This window comes from Peromyscus leucopus, chromosome 9 (genome assembly GCF_004664715.2).
Source record: "Peromyscus leucopus breed LL Stock chromosome 9, UCI_PerLeu_2.1, whole genome shotgun sequence".
Lineage (NCBI taxonomy): Eukaryota > Metazoa > Chordata > Mammalia > Rodentia > Cricetidae > Peromyscus > Peromyscus leucopus.
In genome coordinates, this window is record NC_051070.1 from 48,051,040 (window position 1) to 48,075,580 (window position 24,541).

A 24,541-nucleotide genomic window follows, 5' to 3' on the forward strand; every position below is an offset into this window, starting at 1 on the left:
AAGTTGGTGTTAAAAACCTGTGTTGTCAGGCCAGGCTAAACTAGTTTCTTCCACTACCATCACCTCCCTCCCTCCCTCCCTTCTCTTTTAATTCTTTTTCCACACAATCCAGCAGCAACACTCCCTGGTATTTAACCAAAGCCTGTGCCCACATAAAAATCAGCACAAAATGTCTGCAGAGGACTACTTATAATTGCCAAAACTGGGAGACAATCAACACACCTCCATTGGGTAAATGGTTAAATATAAATTGTTCAATGGGTTTTAAAAAAACCTTAATGGGTTTTTTGTTGTTGTTGTTGTTGTTTTTTTTTTTTTGTTGTTGTTTTTAAAGACAGGGTTTCTCTGTGTAGCTTTCCTGGAACTCACTTGGTAGCCCAGGCTAGCCTTGAACTCACAGAGATTCGCCTGGCTCTGCCTCCCAAGTGCTAGGATTAAAGGCGTGTGCCACCACCGCCCCACTCCCATTAAGTTTTGAAAAGAGAAATGAAAATTATTATACTTGATATCATAAACAAAATGCTATTGCAGGCTGAGCATCCATAATTCAAAACTCCAAAATTTGAAATGCCCCAGATCTGAGTCTGTAAGCACCAGCACAGGCTATGTGGGCACAGCACCTACAGTTGTCCTCACATAAAGGTTTCACTAAAAACACAGGTACACAAAAACCAGCAAAATTACCTTCAAGCTTCCTGTACACATTACATGAAATACAAACCAATTTCATATTGAGGTAGGGTTGCCATCCTCAAGACAGCTCACTATGTATAAGCAAATATCCTAAAATCTGGGGGTAGGGGGGTCAAAAACTGGAAACACTTCTGGTCTCCAGCATTATCAGATAGATCATATTCAACTTTGACCCCTAAAATGTGGAGACTGAGAAATAGAGAAGAGGCTGACAAGGGGTAAGGGTGATGGAAGAGGAAGAGATAGAGATAGGAGTTCATAAGGATGCCTAAATTTCACAAGAGAAATATAAATTAAAACTAACCCGACACACCATCAGTTCCCCTATCTTGCTGGAGAAAAATTATGCAATACACACCAAAGGAAAACAAACAGGCACCACACACACCAGCAACAACACAAGACTGCCTAGCCTCGGCAGCCTTGACCCTCTGGCACACCAGCCCTATTCTTCAGATATATCTTGTTCTAAGACACACTAAAAAATATAACAAGTATACAGTCATTCACCACAGCTCTACAGCAGGAACAACACTGAAATATCCTAAATCCCCATGCACATAAGACATGGTCTAGTCAAACAATGAAACACCATGGAACTAAAAAAAGCCTAAGAAATCTCTCAATATATTGCTATGGAATGTAAGAACCTGTAAGAAAAACGTTTAAAAAGCCATGTGAAATATAAGGTCATCTTTTATGTATGAAAAACATCACACACAAATTTATGTGCATATACACTGTGTCTATCAACATATGCATTTAACATGTGTAAATATACAAGTACACATATATACAGATAAAAGCAGAAGGAAAAATAAATGTGGCCTATAAGGAACAAGGCAGAGCAATCAAAAGATGGAAGCCAGACTTTTTAAAAGTAAACTGTCTTAAAACCACATTTTGTATATTTACAAAACTGAAAAGAAATCCCAATACTTAAATCAGAATGACACGGATTAATTCATGCATGTATTAATTTGGTGGTTTAAAATACAGTAGATGTATCCCAAATAAGGCATACCCTAAATACTACAAAGAGATTTAACTTCTCAATAACCTGTGCATTAGTGCCTCTCCCATTTCTATGACAAAGACTAGACAGAAAAACACCTGAACCCTGAAGAAGTTCAGTCTGGCTCACAGTTCGAGGGTACAGCTCACAATGGCAAGGAAGAAACAAACATCCGACCGGAGACCAGAAGCAGAGAGCAGACCGGAAGCAGGGATGGGCTAGAACCCACTAGGCCCACTCTCAGTGACCCACTTCCTTCCGTGAAGCCCTACAGGGAAGCTCTACAGCCCAGCTCCCCATCCGGGGCGTGTCCAATCTGCCGGATACAGGTACAACACAGAATCACAGTAAACATATCCGAGAGCGCATGCTCTTAATTGCAGAGCTGCTTAGGCTGAGGCAGGCGGAGCAAGATAGCCTGGCCTACACAAGAACAGGCCCCCGGCCTCCTGCATGTCCCCGCCCCCCAACTTCCATCCCATGCCTCCTCCATCATAAACTTCATTAAAACACTGTAAAAGGCTTTTTTTGTTTGTAATTCAATTGCCTGGTTCTGGAATGAACTTGGTAATTTGTTAAAGTGAATTACAATGTCAAAAGGCCAAACACCTTGCATTTCACCAAAACTGTCCCCAGCTGAGGACCAAGTTTTCAAACACATGAGCCTGTACAGGGCATTTTACATGCAAACTGTAACACCTTGCTAGTAATAATATTGTCTAAATATAAAGTCTGTAATAATGTAAAGAGGCACTAGAATTTTCTGCACAAGAAAGCAATACAATTGTAAAAGTCACGAAATCCTACATCTGAATGATTAGGACTTACTTGTCTGTTTTTAAGAGAAATACACACATACTTCCTGATCGTGCTTAATAAAAGGCCTTAAAAACCATGACTAACAGTAGTAGGCCTCCGAATACATGTATGCAATGTGCTGGCCACATGACTTTAATGGAAACAAAGGAACTACCAGAGACTGCTGAGGAGGGAGGTGTCAAAACAACACAAGATGACTGATAAGGATAGCCACACTGGGAAAACACATCTGCAGTACTATAGTTCACAAAGGAAGCTATCCAGAACCTAAGAATTACAAAGGTGTCATAATCTGTGAAGAAAATACACCACAAAACACAAAAACAAAGGGCCAATAAAAGGTGAGAGAGAGAGAGAGAGAGAGAGAGAGAGAGAGAAATACCCCCCCAACAAAATCTTGTATTCAAAGATGCACACCATTAATTCTTAACAACTAAAAGCACTACATGCCGGCCCGCAGAGCTAAAATGAAAAGGCTCAACACTGCCAGTGGTGGCAAGAACAGCAGCAGAAACTCACCGACTCCATGGCGATGGAAAATGTACCAACTACTCTGCAAAGCTGTCCAGCAGTTTCTATGAAGCCACACTAGGAATACGGCCCAGCAACGCTACAACTGGGTACTCAGTGGCGAAAACATGCCCATGTAAAGACTTAGACCTGCACTCCTCAGTTCTATGTAAATAACTGAAACCTGGAAACTCTCATGCCCATCAACTGTAACTTGAACAAATTCTGATGTATCACAGACTGCTAAGCAAGAAGAGGAACAAAGTATGGACACAATAATGTGGTTGAATTTTGAAATTATTAATTACACTGAAAGAATCCAGACAGGGAGATATATACTACAGGATTCCAATCAACTGACAGCTCTGAACATACAAAGACTGGGTTTAGGATGGGGAATGGAGACATAATTTTGAGCTGACAGAAATACTTTGTATCTTGACTGTAAAGTAAGACCTTGTTAAGAATAATATGTACATGTGTCAAAAATCAAACTATATATTTAGAATGGGTGCAATTTATTTGCAGATTGTATCTCTCAACAAAGTAAGCTTTTAAAAAAGACTTGTGTCCAATATAAAGATGGCCCACAAGCTAAGGACGTAGAACATGTCAATTTAGGGAAGTAACAATAATGGTGGTAGATTCAAGTTGAAGACATCAGCAAGAACTCAGGCTTAGCTCAACAATATAGACAGGTGGTATCCAGCCTTCAGGTGAGAGGAAGTCCAAGCTATCGACATGACTAGATCCACATGAAGAAGTGATGTTTCCAAATGACTGGCATCAGCTTTGAGACACATAAACAGACAAGCCTTTCAATGATTTCAATCCCCATTCTTTCAGCCTTTTGCTAAGGTTCATACATCAAGAAGTCAAGATGCCCATTCTTGACTTTCTCCATCTGGACAGGATTCACTAGCACAGCAAATGCTTGATACTATGTAACCATGTGGAGTTCTTATGAAAGGGAACTGTATAATGAAAACAATGTCATAATTATCTCTGTAATGTTTGCTATGAAATTTCCACCAAGAAACATATTTATATCTCTGCTTACACTCTTGCTCCTAGCCTCCTCTTCTATGTCTTACCCTTCTCAGTAAACACTTATTTGATCAATTTACTCCCACAGCAACCAGCTTCCTGTTAGCCTAGTGCCTTTCCACTCTTTCTTTTTTTGCAAGTACACTGTTTCTCTTTCTTTCTTTCTTTCTTTCTTTCTTTCTTTCTTTCTTTCTTTCTTTCTTTCTTTCTTTCTTTTTCTTTCTTTTTTTTTTTTTGTTTGTTTGTTTTTCGAGACAGGGTTTCTCTGTGTAGCTCTGCGCCTTTCCTGGATCTCTCTCTGTAGCCCAGGCTGGCCTTGAACTCACAGAGATCCGCCTGGCTCTGCCTCCCTGAGTGCTGGGATTAAAGGCGTGCGCCGCCGCCGCCGCCGCCGCCGCCGCCGCCGCCGCCGCCGCCGCCGCCGCCGCCGCCGCCGCCGCCGCCGCCGCCCCGCCGCCGCCGCCGCCGCCGCCGCCGCCGCCGCCGCCGCCGCCGCCGCCGCCGCCACCACCACCACCCGGCTGTTTCACTCTTTCTAAAGACCTCTTACTTGTACTTCCCCATTTGGTTTTTCCCACAACTTGTGGCATATGGAAACAGGCACTGTACTTACTCTTACAGACTTAAAGCCAGGTGGAGGCTCCTCCGGATGTGGTCAGTGACTGTTAACCTTCTATCTTAAAGCGCCCCACTGCAAGAGTCCTCCTGACTGCAGCAGCTATGAACCACCCCTTCTCGAGCCAGGGTCATTCCAACCTCAGCTAGTCAGAAATACTAAGACTCTGACAGAAGGGGGACAAAGGACATGGCGGGGTGTGTGTGTAAGACAGTTAAGGAGGGGACTGTTGGACAAACCAGTGCACTCTTGAAGAAAGCTCTCCCAGACACAATGCACTCTGTACTAGAAACAGTTTTGATTCATAATAGGACAGAACTTGGCAACTAAGAGTAGGAAAAGATCTAGTATAGTATTTATGTGATGTCAGAATAACACACCTAGAATAGGCTAGATGTTGGCCAATCATTTTGAGCTCTACCTACACAGTGAAATCTGAAAAAGTAATTTAAGTAATAGCCCAATTAAACTGACCCATGATAAAATCAAGTCTAAACCGGAGTCTCTATCTCAAGATAAGTAATCAGGTTGAAGGCAGAAAATTAAAGCAACTGACGATTTTGGAGAATGAAAAGGGAATATCACTCTAAGTTTCAGAAGAAAAATCTCTGAACTGTTCATTGCAGAACTAGAAATGGGCATACAAATGACAGGTTAAAGCAGTTGAATTAGTCAACATTTAAATTACCATCATAGCTGGGCACGGTGGCATCTGAGGAGTTGAGGTGAGAGCAGGAGGATTCGAAGTTTGAGGCCACTCTGATTGGCAGTATCAGAGCCGGTCTCAAAAGCAACCGAGAAACACCACAAAACACAACAACTGAAACAAATCTCAAATGACAAATCTTGTATCTATTTTATCACAATAGAAACTAAAGGAAAAAAAAAACCAACATGTAGAAGTAAAACTAAACCACTGCTCTTGTCCATCGATCCTGAGGAAAGGGTCTACATAAACAAGGGAACACCCAGAGAGGGTCTCTAAACTCTAACAGATACTTTCTCATTATGATGAATCATTTAACCTACTCTGAAATGTTGCTGCACAGCTTCTCTAAGGGACAGCTCCCAGGACACACTTATGCCTTTATCATTAACAAATTTTCTCACTGACTATATTCAGGGTCGATTCTTCTCTCAGCAATAATTTCTTTGCTATGTTCAAATTCTGTAAAATAACAAGCCTCTGTCAGAGACTAGAACACAATTCAATGAGTATATTTGTAAGGTTCTGTAGATTCAACTGCATAACATTTGGTTCAGATCAAGCAGGCCACCCTCTTTAATAAGTGCACTGGCAACCTTTCCATTCTTCATTGCCACATCAGAAAGAAAAATAAAGCAGGTAAAATTAAAATGTTAATGTATTCCATTTAACTTAATGCATCAATATCTGTCATTTCAATATGAAATGCAGTAGAAACTGAGATTTATTTACTTTTCATACCAAGTATCTGAAACTCAGTACATAGTTTATACTTACAGCACACTTCAATTGAGACAAGGCCACCAAGACTTCCCAACTGAGGCTGTACATGAGAAGCACTTCTGTTTAAGTGAACTGACTGGTATCTGCTTAGCACCCAACTTCATTCTAACGCGACAGCAGGACACAAGCACACAGCACCCAGCTCGAGCATGGCAGCAGTCCTTTAGAACTCTCCTTAATGAACTGCGTCATTCCCACCCATCCCCCTTTCGGCTACTCACCCACAAACCTCTCCTTCCCTGTGGTTCTCCAGTTCTGCAGGGAGTTGTTTACTTTGCCCACTGTGCACTTTGCTTGCATCTCACACACTATGTTATTACAATTGGGCCGCGCAGTGGTGGCGCATGCCTTTAATCCCAACACTCAGGAGGCAGAGCCAGGCAGATCTTTGTGAGTTCGAGGCCAGCCTGATCTACAAAGTGAGATCCAGGACAGGTTCCAAAACTACACAGAGAAACCCTGTCTCAAAAAACCAAAAAAGAAAAGAAAAGAAAAAAAAGAAAAAGAAAAAAAAAAAGGAATTACAATTGGTTTATTTATGAAGTTGCCTCTCCACAAAATCAAGGGTAATCCAGCAACCTTATAATTTAGACATACTGGAGTAAATATCAGTGACAAAGAAGGACTAAATCTGTTAACTCCCTGAAAAATCACACGTTTATCTCAGCTCTGCCTGTGTTAACCATATGATGCTGCCCTTCCTTAAAATCAATCTGACCTCTGACAGGAAGCCACTACATGAAGATCAGCATCATATGCATCATATGCTGCTGAATACATCAGAGATGAAAGCAAGAATCAAGCTTTACTTGCTTTTCTCTTAAGGTTTACTCACTTTATGTGCGTAAGTGTTTTGCCTGGATGTATGTCTGTACATCACTTGCATGCCTGGTTCTCTCACGGGCTACAAGGGGAATCTAATCCCTTGAGACAGCAGTTACAGGCAGTAGTGAGCATCATTACTCACATCACATTACTCAAACATCATTTGGGTGCTAGGAATTGTACTGAGGTCCTCTGGAAGAGAAGCCAGTGCTCTTAACTGCTGATCCATCTCTCTAACCCTAGACTTTAAATTTCTTAATAGTCAACTTTGCTATCTACTACTGTGATCTAAACATATAAGCCTTTATAACTATATGTGTGTGTGTGTGTGTGTGTGTGTGTGTGTGTGTTCACAACCTAAATTAATGCTCACATCCAATTTCTGCTAAGAGACTAAAGTCAATTTAGAGAACAGAAAAGCCATTTTAACCATTATATTAGTATATTATTAAGAGTCAGCATAAAATGGCCAATCACACCCATCATCATAACATACCAACAAAGCCAGTTCCTAATTTATAGATGAGGAAACTGAGTTTCTAACAATACCTAGAGGTACTGTATTCACATTGTAAATCCTTGTGCCTGTCCCTTATATTAACTAATTACAGTTCATCTAGTCAACACATGTCATGGGAACTCAGAAAAGCTGACTTATGTTTTAAGTAATCAGATATGTGTGTGTGTGTGCGCGCGCACACACACACACACACACACACACACACAAAGGAGAAGGTTCAGAACTCACTTCTTTGATATTTTAGGACATTTTACTCTTGGTATTATTTATATTCTATGTGAAATATATGAAACAGTCGTAAATCTTTATGATCCTGTATAATGAGAGTTTCTCAAATAACAAAGAGTAAGCAACATTAAATTAAACAGACAAACAGGTAAGCTGAATTTCACAAATGTGAGCATTAATTTAGGTTGTTTAAAGAAGACGATCGAGAATCTGAAGACAAGGGGCTGGGGAGATGGCTCATACAGTGCTTGGTGGGCAAGCCTAAAGACATGAGTTCTGATCTCTAGTACCCATGGAAATACTGGGCATGGCGCCTACATTTGTAACCCCGGACTGGAGACCAGAGACAGGCAGGCCCCAGGGGCTCAGTGGCCAGCCAGTGAAGCTCAAGTGGTGACCTCTGGGCTCAGTGAGAGGCCCTGTCTCAAAAACAGGGCACTGAAATGCCACTAAGTGGGCTTGGTGGGGTTAGAAAACGAGCACACGAAGTTGAGAAGAAGGTTATGTGGGAGGCGGGGTAGACACAGGAGAGGAGCTGGTGGGGATTGGATTTAAACATACTATATACATGTCGGGAAGTCTTAAATGGTTTTTAAAAGGTTGTTTGTTTGTTTGTTTGTTTTTTAAATAAAGTGGAGAGTGGCAAAGGAAGAAACCCAATCTCAATCTCTGGCTTTCACATATGCCCATATGGGCAAGTGCACAGCTATGTAAAACACACACACACACACACACACACACACACACACACACACACACACACACACACACGAGAGCTGTGTCTGATGCTGAGACCTATGTAGTGGCTGAGGCAAGATCACCTGAGCCCAGGAGCCCGGTTATCTACTGCAGGCCGGGTTATCTACTGCAGGCCGGGTGACACAGTAAGACACTGCCCCAACTTAGACAATTAAAAAAGTAACAACAATGCACAGAATGGTAGAAAATTTGTTTTAGGCACCTTAAAAATGAAAGCAAACATGAATTGTATGCTAATTCTGATAAATTTTCTTAAATTTTAACTTATTTCAGAGTAAAAATAAAGGAATAAAAACAAAATTTTAGAACAGTGATTTTATTTTTTGCTATTTTTAACTTAAAGGGAAATTACCCAGGTTTGTATTAAACACTGGTAAAGCAAAAGAATTCATCCTAGAATTTTTTTTTTTTTTCTTTTTCTTTTCTTAACTTTTCGAGACAAGGTTTCTCTGTGTAGTTTTGGTGCCTGTCCTGGAACTTGCTCTGTAGACCAGGCTGGACTCAAACTCACAGAGATCCGCCTGACTCTGCCTCCCAAGTGCTGGGATTAAAGGCGTGCACCACCACTGCCCAGCTTAGGAATTTTATGATATATAAATATATAATTATTTTACATTATTACTAACTAGAAAAAAATGGAAAACTTGAAACCTTCAAAGAATATATTTTACCTATACTCAAAATATAAAGAACTCTTACAACTCAATAAAGACAGCTCAATTTTAAAAATGGGCAGAGTATCTCCAAATATGCACTAACAGCCAGTGAGTATGTACACAATGCTTGGCATCCTTAGTTATTAGGGAGACACAAAGTAAAACCACAATTAGATTAGGAGCTGGAAAAAAAAATGGGGAAACCGGAACTTTCATATCCCACTGTCTAGAAGTAAAAACGATGCAACCTCTAAACGACAGTCTAGCATAGCGGTTCTCAATGTGTGTGTTGATCAGATATTTACATTACAACTCATGACACTACAGTTATGAAGTAGCAACAACAACAGTTTTGTGGTTGGGGTCAGCACAGCACATGTTAAATGGCCGCAGCATTGGGAAGGTTGAGCAGCACTGCTTTGGCAGACCCTCCAGAGAGAGCAGCATTCACACTGCGTGCTAATACGGACTCCCGCCTGCTGTGACAAGATCTAGACTCAACGCTGGTTGGTTGAAGTGGGGAACTCCATCCTACAGAAGAAAGGGGGCTGAGCACAGCGCTCACTGCTCTCTGCTTGCTGCCTGTGGATGCAAATGGCCTGTGCTCCTGCTTCCACACAGCCATGCCACCTGCACACTGGCCCTCAAACTGAGCCAGAAGAAACCCTTCCTTAGGTTGTTTCCGTCAGATATTCTGTCACAGCAGCAGGAGAGTAACTAAGAGACCACGGATTCACCAATTCTGTTCTCCAGGATTAAACCAAGACAAATGAACTCATATGCTAAACAACACCTTGTACATAAATGTTCTCATCCACAATATTGGGAGAGAGGGGATGGAAAGAGCCCAAATAGTCATCAAAGAGAAGTGAATGAACAAAATGTGGAATTCTAATACAATGGAATATTCTTTGGAAAAACAGACGAGAGTAATGCATCTTATAATTTTCCATAAATGTTAAAAACTGGGTAAAGGAAACTAGTCACAAGAGATGACACATTATATAAGCACAGAGGGTGAACAATTCATAAAACAAGAAGTGATTTCATGACTGCCTAGGGCTCACAGTCAGTGGGACAACAGGGGTGATTGCTAGAAAATGTGGAGTTTCTTTGCAGAGGGATGAAAAGTGACCACAGGGCTAGCCACACAACTGTAAATGTCCTTGAGAACTATGGCAGCTCCTTGAACTCCGAAACTGTACGCTGCATTTAGGCACTCCTGAGGTCTGGGAGGTACAAAACCTTCTAAGTGCAGCCTGAGCTCTGCTGGTCGATCCCTTTCATTTTAAATACACAGAAGAACAGACTGTTTTCCCTGCCCCTTAAATTACATTTATTTCGAGGCCAATCTGGTCTACAGAGCAAGTTCCAGGATAGCCAGTGCTACACAGAGAAACCCTGTCTTGAAAAAAAGTAACAAAACACAACAAACAAACTTACATGTGTTCACACAGGACACTGTAATGTCTAGTCATGGCTTTACCATGTGTTTAGCACACCACTTCCTATTTAAAATGGAAATCATGGACTAAATGACTAGTGAAATTTAGGTGAGTCGTAAATTAGCCTACCCTAACAGGTGAGGATGACTCCTCTGTGTTCCGTTTCTGGGATTCACTGTCCACATCCTGACGCTTGTTCTTCATTCTTTCTCGGAGGTCACCTGTAGGTCTTTCCGGTGACCTTTGATATAAAACAACACAATTCTATATTTATATGACATTTTATAAGAATAATATAAATAAATAATCTCATAAATACTGATGCAATTTTCTGTCTTTGGTGGCTAAACTTCTGAAAAATGTTTCAGCTTAAGTAGTACTATATAAAAATATGAGCAATATTCATAAGTTTTCTCCCAATGCCAATCAAAATGCATGTTAACTTCCATGGGGTGGTAAACTGATAATATGAGAAACAATGAACTGAAGAAAATGAATATGCAAATAGCAGCTTGAGTTACTTTCTGTTCACCACACAAATATAGCAGTCATATTGTAGATGAAGGGCAAGAAGAGAAAGGTTAAGTTATAAAGAAGCAAAGTTATTCCAGAGGGATCAATTCCCTCTATGTATGTATGTAGTTGGACATACTATCAACTAAGAAAATATTTCCTGCATCTTAAAAATGAAAGCCAACAGTCATCAAGAAGGCTCAATGGGTAAATGTGATTGTCATCAGGCCTGAAGGAGAGAACAGACTCCCAAAAGCTGTCCTCAGACCTTCACATTCAAATGTGATGCGCTCGCTCGCGCGCTCTCTCTCTCTCTCAAAAAAAAAAAAACTCCAATGACTAACTTTCAGTTTTTCTACTAATGCCATAGGCAAAGCAATCAGCATGCACAATTTCAGGACTATGTAAATTCTATTTACTGATTAAATGATTTCTGTAAGAAACATTGTATCTGTTACATTTAAAAAATATTACAAAATCATCATAAGGGGACAAAAGGAATACTAAAAAGATCTTCGTTATGCAAATTCAGTTTAGTCAAGTTTCTATCAAAGGCAAAATGATGTTCCAAGGAAATGTTTACCTATATATAAACACACTTAAAATTATTGATTTGTTTGCTTTATGTGTATGGGTGTTTTGTCTGCATGTATGTCTGTGCACCATGTGCGTACCTGGTGTCTGAGTCTAGAAAAGGATATTGGATCCCCTGGGACTGGAACTACAGACGGCTGTTTGCTACCATGTGGGTGATGGAAACTAAACTCAGGTCTTCTAGAAGAGCAGTCAAGGCTCTTAACCACTGACCTATACCGCTCCAGCCCCTAAAGACATTTATATTAACACAGTGCCCTAAGAGGTTTGGCAAGCAGATTTTACAACAAAGCTTGTAGAAGACACAAATTTAAGCTGGGCAGTGTTGGTGCATGCCTTTAATTCCAGCACTCGGGAGGCAGAGCCAGGCAGATCTGAGTTCAAGGCCAGCCTGGTCTACAGAGTGAGTTCCAGGACAGTCTCCAAAGCTACACAGAGAAACCTTGTCTCAAAAATCCAAAAGAAATAAAAGATACAAATTTAAAAGGCCTTTGGAAAATTACAACTAAATCTTATTTAAATTTTACTGTTAAGAATGACTAGTCTAACTTTATTGAAAATGAATTCTCACACCTCTGAGTTCTGCTTAAGTGGAGATTTAATACAAACTTGGGGCAGTATGAGGTGGGGGCATTTTAGGGGCAGTTTGTCCCCAGACTCAGTCTTCTTACAGGTATGCACTGATCTGAATAAACACATTGAAAAAGGATCTATTATCAAGACATACAAACATGTACATTTTAAGCTAACATTTTATTAATCTTAAAAGTAACAACCAAAAGATCTGGCTAATTTATGACTGTCAAGACTACCCCAAAACAGGAAATCTGACCAAATATATGGTTCAATTTCAGATTTTTACACTAAATTGCTAAAGTTGGTTTTTAGTACTACAGCAAATGTTTCCGTTCTCAGTTTACCTTCTGTAATTGCTGCTGTATCCTTTCCCACGAGGTGAAGGGCCATGGACGAACCTACACGTGTTTCCATAGAGGCAGCTGCCCGTCTTCAGCCAGTTCCGGCACTGTGTCTAGGAGGCAGATATCACTACGTGAATGTCTGAAGAGAAGATGCTACTAGAGCAAAATCAAGTCAGAGCGTCCCAAATGCCAGCTAAGCCCATGCTACTCCAATAGTAATACCATAAAGGAATCATAAACCACAACAGGGTATGTGTGTGGGGTCGGGGTGTTACTGGAATGTGGCATGAATAGGATTAAAATACATTGTATATATAGAACAAACAAAAACCTTATAAAACAATGAGAAATTTGCAAACCATAACCCCTTTCATTTCTTTCCCAGAGTAAAATTTGCTAAATCAACCCCACAACAAAATAACCCATTTTCCTTTATAATAGCAATTAGTACTTCAATAGTAGTATTTTAAATGTCTCCCCCAGGGCACAGGATTGAGGGTGGGGCCCCTTTGTACAGGCTAGGTAAGGGCTCTGCCACTGAGTCACACTGCTAGTCCCCTCTAGTAAGCTCCCTGTATCCACAGCAGTGACAACTCACCTCTGCTGTGCTGCCAGTGCTGGGTCCGAGCCTCTCAAACACACTAGGTCTTCTGGATGTACTCTCAGATATGGTCTTGGTGTTTTCCACTGTGACCTTCCTCCTAATTTTTGACATTCTGAACTACTTTAACCAAAAGAGAGAGAGTTCAAACTGTAAAATCTTTCAATTTTATACACCTGAGCCTAAAACGTACAAGCAGACAAAGCTAAACACTCTAAAACCAGGAGTGCTTTCCTGAGGCCAGGGCATGGACAGAGGGAAACAGAAGAGGATGCTAGTAGACATGTTGCCTGCTATACCACGCTTCTAAGTCTAGCAACTCTGGACTCCATGGGCTAGACCTGGACCTCCTCTGTACTGGACATTCAACTACAGTTATTACTTTGTGAGTCACTTATACAAGCCGTTGTAAAATCTGGTAGTTCTGTCCTTTAGGGGAAGATTGCTAGCCTAACAACCGGTTAACTAAAAGATATGTAAGTCAAAGAACATGGGACATAAACCCAGGTGAAATCTTAATTGAAAGTGGAAACAGCTCTTTATACTGTTTCAGTGGCTACAAAAGTACTGCTTCAAATGAGTATGGGAATGTCTGGGGGTGGCGCCGCACGTCAGTAACCCCCAGCCTCAGGAAGCTGAGGCAGGAGGATCTCCAGTTCACAAAATGACCACGTCTGGAAGAAAATCAAAAGTCAAACAAACAACAGTATGGAAGAAAAGCGGGTGCTGTTTAAGTATTCTTTGCTGCGAAGGTCATGGAAAGCCAATTTGATGAAGAATGTTAATTTTTCAGTAATACCAAAAACAAAACTCTCCGAGGTATTTCTATAATCCAACACACACTGCCATGAAAGTCAAGGGTGCTAAAAGTAAGGAATGGGTCATTAATAGCAATAAGAAAGAAAATTGCAAAAGTATATAAAAAGTTAAACAAAGCATTAAAAAACTAAGACTATATTCAGAAAACTAATCCAGTTATTTGATTGAAAGTAAAAATTCAGATGACAGCACACATTAGGAAACAAAGTCCAGACCAAGTAATAACTCATACTGATCTCCTGAAGGAAGAAACTGTCTCATGAGCAAAAGCAAGAGAAGCTGAACTGCACATTTTACATCACCTGAGCATGAGCAGAAATCTAATTGTCAGATTATCAGAAAGAGCCATGGCAGCTTTAAAAAAAAATTAAGTTCTACTTGGTATACATAAGTAGTCGTGTGTGTGTGTGTGTGTGTGTGTGTGTGTGTGTGTGTGTGTGTGTGTGTGTGTACACTTGAGACAAGATTTCCTGAAGCCCAGTTTGGCCTCAACTTCAGCATCCAGCAGAGGACAGTCTTTAACTTCTCTCCTTCTGTTTCCATCTCCAATTCTGCAATTCCAAGAATGGACCACCATGCAGTGCTGGATCTGAACACAGGGCTTCCTTACATTCTCTACTAACTGAGCTACAACCCCAGCAACAGAACTAGTCTTTATAAAGATCACAGGTGATCTTTAAAATGGTTTCAAAATAAATAAATATTACTGGACATGAAATCACATCAGCACTAGCTGAGTGTGTGGTAGGACAGGCCTCCAATCCTAGCACTCAGAAGACTAAGGCAAGAGCACTGCTGTGAGTTCAAGGCCAGCCTGGACTCTAAATAGTGAGTTCCAGGTCAGCCAGTAATAAATAGTAAAATCTTGTTTTAAAAACAACAACAACAAAAAGGAAAAATATCCTGGAATAGAAAATCAAAGCCAAAAACTCAATAGTGATGATAAAAATATTCCATTTAACTGGGTCCCTCAAGTCACACTTGAATCTGATAAAGATTCAAAAAGTGAGAACAAAGTCTGACAAGTGAGAAAAGATGACAAATCAAAAGGAAGCCATAAAATGATACATCAAAGTGGATTTAATTGGGAAGTTTAGATTATAAACTCTTTAACATAAAATGTAACCTTTTTTTTTTAACACAAGTGGGAAAATAACTACCACATAGGTGAGCAAAATCAGTTATATCAGCCATTCTCCAAGAAAAGAAAGCAAATTAGCCAAATATATATTAGCATCAACACAATGTGTATCTTTAATTTTTCTTGAACTCATTCTCAGCACAAACAAAAATGTTCAGGGGAAGATACTGCAAAGCCATATCAGATATCCAGTAGATTATGGAAAAGAACAAAAAAAGAACAGAAAACTTAGAGAAATTGTGCAGATTTAAAAGACCTAGAAAATAAGAGCTTTGATTAGCTGGAAAAAAAAAAACACCTAGAAATATACAATTTCTATCTACGTAGAAGGTAATAAGTAGTAAATGTATGCTAGCCAGGCATGATGGCTCATACCTTTAACCCTGGAACTTGGGAGGCAGTGGTAGGTGGATTCAAGGCCAGCCTGGTCTACACAGAGAAACCCTATCTTGAAAAACTGGGGGTGGGGGTGGAGGTGGGGGCAGGCAGAAAAGTTTTAAGTTAAAAATGTATCTTAAAGTTTCATTATATTATTATCAATCAATATATGAGTACACATCATGATCCTCAACCACTTAATAAAATTGAACAGATTCTAAGTTCCCTGATGAACTTGTTATTCAGAACCTAAAGAATGCACATCTTTTTCCTCCTAAGTAGGTGGTCTCATCCTACAACACTACGTTACATTTTCCCCTCCACCACCACTATCAATGAAAATAGGTTAGCTCTGCCTCCAGCACTCCATCCCTCAATGGGACTACTTCCACCACCCCTTCCTACCAGAAACTAACAGATTCCACCAAGCAAGAAGCTTTGTGATGCTGTTCTTGTTGTCAACTTGACTACAGCTGAAATCAACTAAAACCCAAGGGGCTGTGTCCATCTGGGAAGGAATTTTCTTGATTGAATGATATGAAGTTGGAAGACCCATCCTAGACCCAGATGTTTTGAGGTGAGAAGAGCCACCTTAAATCTGGACCACATCTTCTGGTGGCAGCTATATAAAGGACAAGAAGAAATTGTTTGCTCTTTGCCTGCTTGCTCTCACTTCTCTGGTAACAGAACCTACTTCAGGATTCTGATGTATACTGAAGACCAGCTGAGACATCCAGCCTTGTGGTCTGAATAACCACTGGATTCTTGGACTTTCTGTTGGGAGATAATCATTGTTGGACAAGGTGGACACAGCCTGTGAACCACTCTAATAAATCATAGATATACATATATATGATACACATGTCACATGTATATATAATACATAAATATCTATAATATATATTCATTCATATATATGCATTGTTCGTCTAGAGCAGTTGAGGGTCAAGACTCCCACAGAGGTCACATATCAAATATTTACATTATGATTCATAACAGTAGCAAAATTACAGTTAAGAAGTAGCAACGAAATAATTTCATGGTTGGGGGTCACCACAACATGAGGACTGTATTAAAGGGTCGCAGCATTAGGAAGGTTGAGGCTCACTTCTCTAGAGAACCCTGACTAAGACACTATTTATTACTGTATCTGAAATACTGGTCATCTGCCATCTCCTTTCTCGGTCTTCCAAAGGATCATGGTATTCCCTTGCTCTGCTACTTCTCCACATGCTGTCACCTCCACTTAGCTCATCACTGCTCTCTTCCTGACCTACTGCTAGAATGCACGGCTTCACAGCTGCTCTCCAATCCTAGATGACTGGATCCCATTGGAATTTTACACCAAATGAAGTAAGAATTACAGACCCCAACTTATAAGCCACATCCCAGTCTTATCAGTAAAAAGCTGCTCCCCATACAAACGGAATCAATTGCTTTTACAAAGAGCATGAAGAATGATCAAGAGTCACCTGTAGGGGCTCATCAGTTAAAAAGAACTTGTTGCTCTTGCAGAGGACCATGGTTCAATCCCCAGCACACACATGGTAGCTCACAACCATCCATTAACTCCAGTTCCAAGGGATCCAACACCCTCTTCTGACCTCCTAAGGCACCAGGCACACAGGCAATGCACATACATAGATACATCTGGACAAATCAGTTATATACATAAAAATAAAATAAACAAATCTTTAAAAAAAAAAAAAAAAGATTCGCCTATAAGGGAATTTCCCAGGAATTTTTATTCCCAGCTACTACTTAGCCTTCCAAATGAAGGGGGAAATACAATGAAGTAAAAGATGTATTCTCCTTTTGCCTCAGAATCCTATAGTGCCAGATTCTGTCCTACAATTACACTGTATTTTGGTAATGGGTCTAGATTATAGAGAGGACGAAAACATGAGGCACAAAAGGTAAAAACAAGAATTAAAGCTATCCATCTGGAATGACTTTTCCTACTTCAGCTTCTTGGGTCCTGGTATTACAGGCATCTGTTCCACAATGGTTCTGGAATGAACACTTCTGATCATTTGCTAAGGTTTGGATGAGTCTCCACCCCCAGCCCCAAAAGACTATCAGTGAAGGCTTGGTCTTCAGGGTGGTGGTAACATGAGGTCCTGTGGATCTTTTAAGAGGTAAAGAATAACAGGAAATCCTTGCATCATGAGGCAAAGGGGTGCTTTCAAAGGGAACTGTAGAACCTGTCTGTTCATCTCTCCTTCTAACTTCACTTCCTGGCTTGTGCCACCCACCCAAGAGGCCCAAAGCAATGGATGGAATCCTGGGCATAAATCTCTAAAGCCAGAAGTGGGAATTAGCTTTCTTCCTAAGTATCCTGTCTCAGGAATTTCATTACAGTAACCCAGTTAATTAATACATTGTCCCCTAAGAACTCCTAGCAGTCTTCAACACAACACTGTCCTCAACATTAGCAGCCACACAGTTGTGACTCTGCATGAATAAATACTGTTTGAACAGAAAATAATATAACTTAAAAGCTCATTTGTTGGAAAATAAATACACCAGAAAAAAACATTTCTTTTTCATATATTAAACCATGTAACTCAAGACCATGTAATCAACTGATGTGAAAGCTCAAAAATTTCAATCCTAAATGATGGGTTCAAAGAAAGATGAATACCACAAAAGAGTGGAGTGTAGATTTGATTAGAGGACAGAAACCATTAATGGGATAGATATGAAGGCTTCAAAGTGGAGGAGAAGTAGTAGACACAAGAACCAGAATTGTGGATGCCAATGTCTTTCCAATCACAGAGACTGTAAACCAATCACCTACTAGTAAACTGACGCTTGTCTGAAGATGCCCTTCACTTGGTATCCAAATTGTTCTCTTCTTTAAGCTGTCACCACCTGTTTCGTCATGCCTTTCTCAACTAAGCCAAACAACTACGCAGCTGTTCTCTTTATCTGCTCTCCTTTGGAATTTAATAGGTATCTGGAGCTTTCATCAACTCCTTTCAATTAAAAAGAATCAAATTCTGGGGCACTAATGATGAGCCTATTAAGACAGAAAATGTATCTCAAATATGAGAACTGCTCCCCTTCTCCAGGGAACAATGTACTCTGAGTTCCACACCATAAACACGGCTGAGAAAGGAGATTACAGAGGTGGCTCTTTTCGAATAATTACTCCCAAGGTCTGCTAAAATTCTGTCGTGAAACATATGGTAATTGAGAACCCTTATCCTAAAATGTTTGAGACTGGTATATTTTGGGTTCAAATTTTGGAAAGTTAAATATCTCAAGGATGTGATCTAGGTTTACATTCAAAATTCATAATTAAGTAACACTAACAACTGAATAAAATGTATTGATATGTTACACTGTGCTTTAGTATTTTTAAATTTATATTACAGACATCACACTGAGTTATGTGTGTACATCTCCAATCCAAGTATTAACAAGGCTGGAACCTGCTTAGCTTCTGAGACCAGGTGCTCAGGGTAGTGTGGCTGTGGATAGAGTATGTACCTCAAAATAAGCAGTTAATGATCACTCTGAATCACCAGTAAACAGAAAGCAAATAAAAGGCTGTATCCCTGCATTGAAAATACTAAAAAAAACTACATGAAAATGTACAAACCTTTATTTATATTATTCCTAAACAGTATATAGTATTTACATCATATTATGTATTAGGAGTATAGAGATGACTGAAAACACACAAGGTGTGGACATGTTCAAAGTTTATATCATTTTCTAGAAGGGATTTGAGTGTCTGTATATTCGGGTATCTGAGGCCACATGCTATGGGTGGATGTCAATTGTGTGTTTTGAACAAATGCATCCTACCAGATGCTCACACTGAAACTCAAGTTTCAGGGCACAACCGTTTTCCGCACAAACTGCTACGCTACATGCCTACATCCACCTGTTAAGCCTGCAGTTGAAAGTGTTATCTGATAGAATCAAGCCATGACAGGGCTGGAAGTTGCTTGCAGATCTATACACTATGTTGCAAAATACGTTGCTTAGATACTAAAGCTAGTAATGTCAAAATTATATAGCAAAACTGAACACACAGGCAGAACCACATCGTCATTTGGATTTAACTGAGCCACTATATCACGGACTTTTCTAAGGAGTTTTTGGTTGTTTTATTGTTGTTGTTACTGTTTTTTTTGTTTCGAGACAGGGTTTCTCTGTGTAGCTCTGGCTGTCCTGAACTCGCTCTGTTGTAGACCAGGCTGGCCTGGAACTTACAGAGATCCGCCTGCCTCTGCCTCTCGAATGCTGGGACTAAAGACGTGCGCCACCATCGCCCAGTATCACAGACTTTAAAATCTTAAATGCCAGACTTAAAAGTTCCAAACTTCTCAAATTACTTCCTCAAAACCCCACAAACCAGAAGACTCCACATGTCCACAATTCGTAATAAAAACTAATTAACAAGATACTGCCCTTCACAAACAAGATCCTACCAATATCATCCAAGTCTTCTCAACTCTGAATACTTTTCCAGCCACATAAATGTTAACCTGCTTAGAGAAAGATACTGCCAGACATACATTCTCTCTTCATCCCACCCTCCCCTGCTTCTGATAGAGTTGTCAAAAGTGACTAGGAACTGTAAAGATAAAGGAGAACTCCTACACTCCCAACAGTTTATTACAGCCAGGAAAAAATGCAAGACCAGACAGAAACAATTCAAAGCGAGACTCTCTCCAACAGGTCTAGAATACGTGGAGAGATAATGCTTAAATCCAAGACTGCACCGCTGCACCCTTTCATCACACACACTCGAGACCACCGCGCCAGGGTATCCAAGTCCGCCTGCCCCCTGACACGGACTCCAGGACCACTACTAGAGCAACAGACGACACATTTAAGCACTGGGAGCTACTGCAGAGTTAAGAGGGGGATGCTCAAGCAGAGTTCAGAACAGCAAAGGAGCGTCAGCCGCGAGAGGATGGAGAACACAGCGCCAACCTCCCACCCGAGCCCGGCCCAACGCCTCTCCCGATCAGCTAGCTCCCAGAACGCTTACCTCCTCCTCCAAGCACCCTCAGTAAGCGCGGTCCTCGGGCGTCCCTGCCGCCTCCGCTCCAAGAAGCTGCTGGGCAGCCGACTGTCCCCGCGCCCGGCCCCGGGAGGACAACGAGGAGGACGGGCACGCGCGGCTCCCAGGAACCGGTCCTCCGCAGGCGGGCGGACGCCGGCAACAGGGAGCAGCGGAGCCGCCCGGATCCTCGCTGGGCTCCGGAGAGCTCGGGACGCAAGACGAGACGCACAGAGGCCGCAGCAGGGCAACGCGCTAGGACCCGCAACTCTGCCAGGCCGCTAGACAGGGAGCAGCGAAACGCGGCCGGAAGTCGCGGGTTTGCCCCGCTCCTCTCCAGGCCGGGCGGCTTCCGGCCGCCAGATTAGTCGTCAGAGAGTAAGTCCCGCCCCTCCCGGACTACGCCCCCCCCCTCCCCCCGTCCGGCGTCACGAGGGCGGTGAGGAGTGTGAGCGCCTCCTGCGTACGGCGATCTGGGAAGGGAAACTGGGAGCTGGCTAGGGGGAGCTGAGATTTTTCTCAGTTAATGAAAAGGTTCTCGATGTAACGGTTTTCCAGTGCGTGAAGTGCCACTTTGTCGCTGGCAGTAACCACAGCCTGGCATGCTTCTGAGCTGCAGAATTTGACATCCGCCCTTCCCCCGCCTGGGCCTATCGCCGGACTAAAAGCTGTGCTCGCAGGAACACGAGCAGAAATTGACTGCAATTTGGGAGTGGAAATCCTTAAGATGCTTCAAAGTGCCTTTGCTTTTGCTTTTTTGGATCCAATGGTCTGCATGAAATTAGTATTAAAGTAGCTTAAGAGAAACAGCTCCAGCCGTTAAGAGCGGTTGCTGCTCTTGCAGAGACCAGATTTGGTTCCCAGCACCCACGTGGCTACTAATAACCTTCTGTAACTTCAATTCCAGTGGATCCAGCGCTTTCTTTGGGGTCCAGCACGAATCAGGTGCTTAAACTCGCGCAGGGGCACACACGCACACATACAAATAATAAATCTTAAAACTGCTTAAGATAACTGGTCTTCACAAATCAAGGGGTGAGGGAGTGAGGATCAATACCTAGTCCCTTACAATAAAAAGGTTAAAATACACACGAGCCATTGTCCCCCTTAAGCTCCAAGTGTTATGTATTTTATTCTTTGACAAAACCAAGGAAACTGATTAGACTTAGAAAAAAGCTAATTCAACAATTTGGTGTTGCTGAAATCAGTAAAATAAAAACACCGGAGCAGAGGCACAGGCATTAAAGGTTCCTAATAACATGCCAAGCTATTTTGGAGACTGCTGCCAGAGCTTCTGTACAGGTGGGTTTGATGTATCTCTCAGGCAGCAAGAATCCGTATCTGCCTTTATCTCGAAGTTCAATCGTAAATGAATATTTGATGCCCAAATCGTAGATCCAATCATCAGAACCTCCAGGAGCTAGGTCTAAAAGAAGACGAAAAAGAATATTTTGAAATATATTTACTTCAACTCAATGTTGTGGGTTTTTTTTTTTTTTTTGTAAAAATGAAAATAACTCTGTTTTCTTCTAATTAAGTTGCCTAAATTTCTTATCCAAAAATTGTGGACATTGAAAAGAAAACATGTTGAGAAAGATAGCAGATGTTGCCCAGAACTCAACAATAATCTGACCAAGGAGTGTGATAAGTGCCAATAACATTTTAGTGTATTTTACAGTGCACTAAATGAATTTTTCTGGCTTAATTTTTATTACATAAAGTCACACAGTGCCTGTCTGCTATTTTGTAATGTTTCTAAACATAATTATTGTAACATTTCTAAAAGTATCATAACTGAATTTGAAGCTACATTATTTTTAATGATTTTATAGGATTTGTAAAACTACATGTAATTGATTTACATGATTTTGTTGATAAATAACCTAGTTTCTCTAGAGTGAGACCTTTGTTTATAAATCGATGTTTATTACTTCAGAATATTTTCTAGAGGTAGAATTACTTGTCTAAGGTTGTTTATCTTTAACAGTTACCACACTTGCTACCAAGTACTATCCAAAAGAATGGAACCTACTCCTCCTAGCACGGTGTGGGTACACTCACTGCCAGCCCCTGCACCATTGGCAGGAATCATGATCCTGGCAATTTTCTGAGCAAAATAATAATAATAATAATATGCAATTGTCTTTGGTTTAGATTTCCTTATCAGTGAAGTGAATGCTTTTAAATATTTGTTGTTCATCTTTGTATTTTTCTTTCAATGCCCTTGCTTACTTTTCTACATGGTTCATTCTATATATTGTTTGTAAGAACAGCATTAGTGTTATTAGATCCGTGTAACATGTGAAGCTTTTCTCACTCAAGTTTTTAGCTTGTGGTGGGGTTTTTATACTTTATTATTTGATAAATTTGGCATTTATCTCCGTGAAAGATGTATTAATAATTTAATTTAGTTTGTGTTTGGTTGGTTGGTTATTGTTTGTTTGTTTGTTTGTTTGTTTGTTTTCGATACAGGGTTTCTCTGTATAACAGCTCTGGCTGTCCTCCAACTCACTTTGTAGGCCAAGCTGGCCTCAAACTCACAGATATCCATCCACTTGCCTCTGCTTCCTGAGTGTTGAGATTAAAGGTGTGTACCACCGCCACCCAGCTTAATTCAGTTTTTATTCTTAGTGACTTGTCAGTTTTTCTAGGGCTGATAATTAAATAATTCAACTGGCTTAAAAGTGTCTCCTTTATGAAAAACCAGGACTCCTTATTTATGTGAGTTCTTTCTATGCCCATTATTTCCTTCTAATTATCTGTCTCCTCCAGGCTCAGTTCTACACTACCCTATTATCCTGTGCTTATAACATGCTTCAATACCTCTGTGGGGCAAATTGTTCCTTATTAGCCTATTGTCAGCATTTTACGAATTCTTCTACCAAATGTATGCTTCCAAATGAACTTCAAATCATGTCAGTGGTCATAAAATTGTATCAAATATACAAATCAATTTAGGAAAATTTCAATATTCTTTCCCCATCACAAAGCATGTAGGCTTCCTTCAAAAGTATTTAAGTGTTCATGGAATTGCATCAACTATACAAATCAATTTAGGAAAATGTTAATAGTATTTTCTTATTGCTCAAAACATGAAGAATTCTCCTGTTATTTGTCTTTCAGTAGAAGTTTTGGATTTCTTTTATAGGCACCACAGATTTATTGTGTTTATGTATACACATGCACACATTTAACAACCCATATGTATATGTATACATGCATGCACACATATATATTCATACATGTTGTGGCAGGCAGTCAGATCTATTCTCTCTCTCTCTCTCTCTCTCTCTCTCTCTCTCTCTCTCTCTCTCGTGTGTGTGTGTGTGTGTGTGTGTGTGTGTGTGTGTGTGTGTGTGTGTGTGTGTTTGAGACAGGTCTGACTATATAGCCCAGGCTGGCCTGCAACTCACTCTATAGTTCAAGTTTAGCTCAAGCTAGTGATCTTCCTGACTTAGCCTCGCCAAGTGCTGAGATTGCAGGGGTGTGTGCCACCATGCCTTACTTTTATTCTCTGCCTGGAACATATATGAAATGTAAATTTGTATATATTTAGTGACTCATCAACCACTGTACTTAAAGTATGTTACAAATAGTTTTGATTGATTTTCTAAAGTTTTCCAATTAAGCAGTTATATAGTGCGCCTCTTTCTGTCTGTGCTTGGATTGCTTGTGAGGTTTGTTTAATGAAACATTACTTATACTCTTTTTGAGACATAGTCTCACATAGTGCAGGCCGGCCTCAGACTCTCCACATAACCCAGGATGTCCCTGAACTCTTGCTCCTTCTACTTCACCTCCTGAGTGCTAGAGTGCTGGTATTATAGATGGTTTATGCACAATGTCTAATATTTTAAGATATCCATGAATAGTGGATGCATTTAGTCATCCACCAGTATTTCTGATAATTATGATCAACAAACACCTAAT

At 40.7% G+C, this 24,541-nt stretch overlaps 2 protein-coding genes across 4 annotated transcripts in view; both read right to left on the minus strand.

Annotated features, from left to right (window-relative positions):
• Positions 1 to 20,935, minus strand: part of Zc3h13 (zinc finger CCCH-type containing 13) — a 68,317-nt gene extending 47,382 nt beyond the window's left edge. For 2 of the 3 annotated variants that reach the window (XM_028878206.2, XM_028878191.2), the window contains exons 1-4: positions 20,600 to 20,905; positions 13,248 to 13,373; positions 12,650 to 12,759; positions 10,752 to 10,863 (exon numbers count right to left, since the gene is read on the minus strand). In XM_028878206.2, coding sequence (XP_028734039.1) covers positions 10,752 to 10,863; positions 12,650 to 12,759; positions 13,248 to 13,364 — 339 coding nt within the window. In that variant the 5' untranslated portion in view covers positions 13,365 to 13,373; positions 20,600 to 20,905. Of the gene's footprint in view, positions 1 to 10,751; positions 10,864 to 12,649; positions 12,760 to 13,247; positions 13,374 to 20,599 lie in introns of all 3 variants that reach the window. The other variant, XM_028878198.2, reaches the window with a different exon arrangement.
• Positions 20,936 to 21,718: 783 nt separating this feature from the next.
• The window catches only part of Cpb2 (carboxypeptidase B2), a 47,542-nt gene continuing 44,719 nt past the window's right edge, over positions 21,719 to 24,541 (minus strand). The window contains exon 11 of the mRNA XM_028878181.2: positions 21,719 to 22,037. Within this exon, the coding sequence (XP_028734014.1) occupies positions 21,853 to 22,037 (185 nt within the window). The 3' untranslated portion in view covers positions 21,719 to 21,852. The remainder of the gene's footprint in view (positions 22,038 to 24,541) is intronic.